General features: G+C 44.5%; 1 protein-coding gene across 1 annotated transcript in view; it reads right to left on the bottom strand.

Annotated features, from left to right (window-relative positions):
* Positions 1-1,844: 1,844 nt before the first annotated feature.
* Positions 1,845-6,162, bottom strand: part of LOC107658423 (matrix metalloproteinase-25-like) — a 5,461-nt gene continuing 1,143 nt past the window's right edge. Inside the window, exons 3-10 of the mRNA XM_016446958.1 lie at positions 5,788-6,083; positions 5,484-5,663; positions 5,257-5,353; positions 5,104-5,183; positions 4,539-4,688; positions 4,057-4,335; positions 3,730-3,968; positions 1,845-1,940 (exon numbers count right to left, since the gene is read on the bottom strand). Coding sequence (XP_016302444.1) covers positions 1,845-1,940; positions 3,730-3,968; positions 4,057-4,335; positions 4,539-4,688; positions 5,104-5,183; positions 5,257-5,353; positions 5,484-5,663; positions 5,788-6,083 — 1,417 coding nt within the window. The remainder of the gene's footprint in view (positions 1,941-3,729; positions 3,969-4,056; positions 4,336-4,538; positions 4,689-5,103; positions 5,184-5,256; positions 5,354-5,483; positions 5,664-5,787; positions 6,084-6,162) is intronic.

The raw sequence follows: 6,162 nt of genomic DNA, 5'->3' as shown, positions 1-6,162 counted from the left end.
CGGTTGCCGAGGCGCCGCACGAGACGGTCGCTTGGGGTGACGCAGGCGAGCCGAGGCGTTTAGAGGGCGAGTCAACGGAATTTTCTCCCTTTCTCTCGCTCTCTCCGGGCCATGTGCAAGCGCTCGAAGAGTGCTACGGGTATCCCGTGGTCTTCGTCAATGATAATTTGCGGCCTACCCCGGAAGCTTGCGATGCGATGTCTTTCGGTTGTATGGCGTATGACGAAGACGTGCTGTTCACAGCGGCCTCAGATTCCGAGGATTTACTGGGTGAAGTGTGCAGTTCTCTCCCTCCGAGTGGACAGGAGAAACGCAACTCCCCGTCTTACAGCGAACTATTAGACGTTGTAACGCGCGCTGTGGATAAGTTAGAGTGGGATAGCGAGCCGGCGCAAAGCAGCGAAACAGCAGTCCGCTGCATTCCGTGAACTCATCCCTCGCAGGGCTAGGGAAGTAGAGCGTCAGCCACCTATGGCCCGCTCACGCTCTTCGTCCTTACAGTACCGCGAGGTCCAGCGGCATGAGCCACCGCCTAGGTTACCCCCTCGTAAAGACTGGGGTCCTAGGTCTCGCCCACCGGCTTACGCACGGCAACGCAAGCGAGTGGACCTGAGTTCGACGGCAAAGCCCTCTCGTCCTCAGGCCCCTAATAGCAGTTCCTGATTCCTCTGCTCGTCTTCGGAGGCCAGGCCCTCCTTTAGAGAGTGGACGAACCGCACAAGCGTATTCGCCTCTCTCGCTGTGGCCTCCTGACTCCGATCTTGACGGTCCCGCCGCATATTGCGCCTCGGGCAGTTTTAGATCGAGTCCTTACGACGAGCACCTCCTCGGATACTCTGCGCATTCCAGCCTTCAGAGTTCGAGAAAAAGCCCAAGGGTCATGCGAGCCGTGCCTCCAGGCGTTTATGACGGCCTCCAAAGCTCCCACTGTTGGGGCAGTGGGCAGGCCCGACAGAACAATCGGACATCTTCCCATTATAGTTTTTCCCGCCACTCAGGTGCTTCGGGATCCTATACGAGAAAATCAGATGTACGTTTCAACTGTAGAACACCCAAGACCCCTGGCAGACTACTGGGCCGCGTGGAGACGCCTGCCCGATATTTCAAAGTGGGTACTACGCACCGTTCGACACGGTTACACTATCCAGTTTACGTCGTCTAAATCTTGTGCTCAGAGTGAGCAAGTTCAAGATGTTAACGGTGAAGTCCATTCTGTCTCAGGTCCAATCCGAAGATTGGTTTGTGACCATCGAGCTAAAGGATGCATACTTTCACATCCCGATCGTCAATAGGCACAGGAAGTTCCCCAGGTTTGCTTTCGAGGGCAAAGCATACCAATACTGTGTTCTTCCGTTTGGACTTGCGTCGTCTAAATCTTGTGCTCAGAGTGAGCAAGTTCTAGATGCTAACGGTGAAGTCCATTCTGTCTCAGGTCCAATCCGGAGATTGGTTTGTGACCATCGATCTAAAGGATGCATACTTTCACATCCAGATCGTCAAGAGGCACAGGAAGTTCCTCAGGTTTGCTTTCGAGGGCAAAGCATACCAATATTGTGTTCTTCCGTTCGGACTAGCTTTGGCTCCTTGAACATTTACAAAATGTATGGACGCAACTCTGGCCCCGTTGCGGCTCCAGGGCGTCCGAATCTTGAACTACCTGGACGATTGGCTAATATTAGCCCAATCCCAGGATCAGGCAAGGATACATCGAGATTTAGTCCTCGATCATCTGAGGAGCCTAGGGTTACGGACAAACTAATTTGGACTTTGGACCAAATTATTTGGACTCTCGCACGATGCGGGCATGGCTGTCTCCCGCACGTGTGCAGTCAATACGGACCTGTCTAGGCCAGTTCAAGACAGGACACCGAGTACATGTAGGCTTGTGTCTCAGGCTGTTGGGTCTGATGGTGGCGGCGTCCCCTGTAGTTCAGTTGGGCCTGCTCCACATGTAACCGTTTCAGTGGTGGACCAAGAGCCAGAACATTTCACATCGCTGTCATCCGCTTCGCAGAATTACGGTGACACGCAGGGGCTTTCGTACTCTAAGCCCATGGATGAGACCCCAGTTCCTTCTGGGGGGGGTCCAGATGGGGACTTTGTGTCGCCGCAAGACGGTCACGACGGACGCGTCCCTTACGGTCTGGGGAGCGGTCCATCAAGGACGTCCAGTCGGTGGAGTCTGGTCAGAGGTACAACGCGGCTGGCACATAAATCGTTTGGAGATGCTTGCGGTTCTCCTGCGGGTCTTATCCGCTTGAGCAGACGCTTTCCTCGGTCTTCCAGCTATCTAAGGTACGTCAGGCGTTATGGTATAGCGTTCCCAAAGCGATGACGTCATCGCAGCATCGAAGTGAGCCTATGAGAGGGAACATCTCGGTTACGTATGTAATCTTGGTTCCCTGAATAGGGGAACGAGATGCTGCGATGCTCGGCCGTTCCATACCTTGATAGCGCTTCTTCGAAAATCAGTGAAATCTGATGGAAATAGCGCGCAGCACGCTATATAGCTCACCTACGTGCGCATTGGGGGCGGTGCTAAGCGCTATTTGGCCAATAAATTGGCGTGATGGCATAAGGGCTTCAGACATTCGTCACACCGAAGATGTTACCAAAGCGATGACGTCATCGCAGCATCTGGTTCCCCTATTCAGGGAACCAAGGTTACATACGTAACCGAGATGTTTTCCCAGGTCTGCGAGCGCAACAAGTGGGCGGGCAATATGCTAATGTTTCATGTTGACGTCAACATGAAACGGCTTGGGATTCGTTTTGAAAACGACTCGTTTCAATGATTCAGAGTCAACTCTTTCTTTTGAGAGACAATAACATTATATACACGGTGCACTTTCAGATTTAAAACCTTTTTTTTTTCATTCACTTAGAGCTGTGTTACACACTGCATGAAAGGTAATTTTCAAACATCCATAATGGGGCACTTTAATATTTTTGTGAAAGCTGTGATACATTTTTTCCAACATTGATGAATAAGACAGCTTTTAAGTGAAATAAAAATCTTTTGTACCATTATAAATGCCATAACTGGAACTTTTGATCAATTTATTGCATCCCTGTGCTGAAGTATGATAAAAATAAGAAAAGGAAGTGCATTTATTTTATGATCTCCAAACATTTTTATTAGTGGGCTACTTTTGTGGAAAAAAATCCTACAGTGTGCATCTGGCTGAATTAATTTTAGATGTAAACTTGTCAAAAATAAATAACAAACAGAGAATAAGCCTCACGTGTTTTATTTTACTACATTATTTAATCAAATCTAATACAGAAAGAATAATTACATGAAATCTTTATTTGAAATGATAGTTGTTTCAGAAGCAAATCCAATACTGATTAAGATTGTTTTTTAGCTTATAGTCCCCTGTGTGTTAGCTTTGAGACTATCTACTAGTGTATTTATAAACTGCTTATTTATAGTGTGTATAGTGTATGCTATATCGTTTGTATAAAGGAGGACATCACAAATTTTAAGACGCTCCAAACACACAGTATTCAAGAAACAGACAAACTCTGTCTCTATATTACACATCTGCTGAGATTCTAAAGTGTGCAACCAGTGGACACGTTCCTATCCAGACGATGGCGGAAATTTGTTCCTAAGTAAAAATCAAGAAGATTTTCACTAACTTCACAGGCAATATCACAACATTAAAAAACAACACAGTAAATACTACACAAATAATATGAATATTATCAGTAAAATATAAGAACCAAAATCCAAACTATGATAATTGAATATATAACAAATGACAAAGCACATATCATAACTGCTGCACTCTGGACACAAGTACAGTCTTTGTCTCCTCTGGGAATCTCAGGAGTGTGAGTTGAAATGTGACCATCACATTTCATCCAGTCAGTCGCAATAGACTTTGGGGAAGCAGATTCCTGGTCCAGTCCTCCTCTTTTTAAAATCCAGTAGTTTGAGTCTTTAAAGAAGTAAGTGTCTCCTGAGGTCAATCGCAAATAAAATGGTTTGAGTTTAGTTTGAGAGAAAATGAAAATGAATATATTTAAATAAAAAAAGAAACATCTTACCATCTAGAAATCCAATGATATCATCAGGGTGAGAGGGCATCCCCCAGATGGATGCTGGTTTAGGGTACCCTTCCTCCAGCTTCCTCTCTGTTCCCACTTCATCAAACCTCCAGTACTCTCCATCACTGAACAGGTACGTCTTCCCATTGTGTGGCCACACAAATACTGCCTCCACCCTCTCTGGAAGTCCTCCTGCAGAAGTGCATAATCCCCATTCTGAAAGTGGTCGCGGGTACCCAGGGAGGGACACTGTGTCTCTAAATACCCAGTACTGATTACCTGAGGAAGACCACAATGAAAAAGAGTAAACACGAAGCACGAACATGCTCCTTTGTACCACAGACATAAAAATCTATTTATCAGTCACTATGAAATTTCAATAAACATTCTATTCTTACCATGCTTTTTACTTCAGTCAATAGCTCTTTATATATTGTTTAAAAAATTTTTTTAAATGTGAGGTCTCTTTTTTTCTTTCTTACCAATGAAGAATACAATATGTCCATCTCTTCTCTCATATACTGCATCAACTCTGGATGTTTCTGGAGGCAAACCGATCCAGAAGCTGTGGATCAGAGCTGCAGTCAATGACATTAATGAGCCTGAATGATGTACCCTCCAAAAGTGTGGACCTGATAAAGAGCAAATGGTTGAAGAAGAGAATAATAAACAATATATTTTCTTTAACCTTTCTATTTTTATAGTAACTTTCTACTAATGATTTTCAGGATGTGTTGTGTGAGGATTCCATGAAGGTTCCATACAAAAAAATGTATCACCAGTTTCCACAAAAATATTAAGCAGCAACTGTTTTCATCATTGATAATAATAAGAAATGTTTCTCAATCATGTGATACTGAAGACTAGAGTAATGACTGCTGAAAATTCAGCTTTGCCATCATATGAATGCATTTTTAAAATATATTAAAATAGAAAACAATTACTTCAGGTTATGTTTTTTACTGTATTCACTCTAACAAATAAATGCAGCCCTAATGAGACTTCTTTAAAAAACCTTTGATTGAGAGTGTAAATCAAACATCATACCTCTAAAGAAGAAAACTTCTCCTCTGATATTAGCGACTGCATCATAACCTCCCTGACAGCGATCAACAGAGGCTGCTGGGCTGAAAATGAAAACAGCATTAGGGAAAATATAACACTCATTGTGAAACCTGTTATGATTACAGTGTTACTCACTGATAGGGAGGATGTGGAGGAGCTGGTGTCGAGAAGTGGGGCAGATGAGTTGTGGGTGCAACAACAGATGGAGAAGGCTTAAAAGCTTGTCTCTTTCCTGTATGGTAAACAGTCATGAGAAATAGGCATCTATATATCTATCTATCTATCTATCTATCTATCTATCGATCGACTGAGATAGATAGATAGATAGATAGGCTATATGTCTTTTACATATTAGGGTGTACCATAAAGCGCCTGTATTCTCAGTCTGTCATCAAGGGATAAAGAGTAGCTGCGCATGTCTCCCACAGGACCATGGTAATAAGGCTTCATGATGGAGTCATTGGAGGATGAGTGAAACAGGCCTAAAGCATGACCAAACTCATGAACTGCAACTGTGAATAAATCTGTGGAGGTGCTCCAATCTGGGGAATTGCAGAAACATAAAACATTTAAGCACTTCTGACCAATTTCCTGTTCTTTTATCAATGAATATCTCTGTAGATAATGATGTCAGATCCACAAAGATGTATATGGCATTTAATTTACCTCCATAGCTCCAGCTCTCTCCGTCATCAAAGTGTGTGTCACCAGCAAGATCTCCCTTTCCTGGGAAGAATGCATGTGCCAGAGTCCCCCCTTTGCCATCGAAAGGATATCCATCTTCATGGTAACCGCTGGCAAAGGTGACATTGATGTCTATCTGTGGTGATGGGTCGTATGGAGAAGGGTGGAAACGCAGAGGTGTGACATCACTCCATACTCGGAGGGCAGAGGTCAAAATGAGCCTCACCAGCCCTGGCTGTAGAGTAGGAGACATAGAGGGAGAGGGAAACTCCTGCACGCTGAGGAAAAGAAAGGAAAGATGGGGGATTATTGGACATGAATATTCTGGATAAGGTTACATAAATGAAGGCTTCACTG

The sequence above is a fragment of the Sinocyclocheilus anshuiensis genome, unplaced genomic scaffold (genome assembly GCF_001515605.1).
Source record: "Sinocyclocheilus anshuiensis isolate Anshui unplaced genomic scaffold, SAMN03320099.WGS_v1.1 scaffold371, whole genome shotgun sequence".
In the NCBI taxonomy this organism is placed as follows: Eukaryota; Metazoa; Chordata; class Actinopteri; order Cypriniformes; family Cyprinidae; genus Sinocyclocheilus; species Sinocyclocheilus anshuiensis.
Note: the sequence above shows the minus strand (reverse complement) of the source record. Positions and strands in the feature narration are given on the sequence as shown.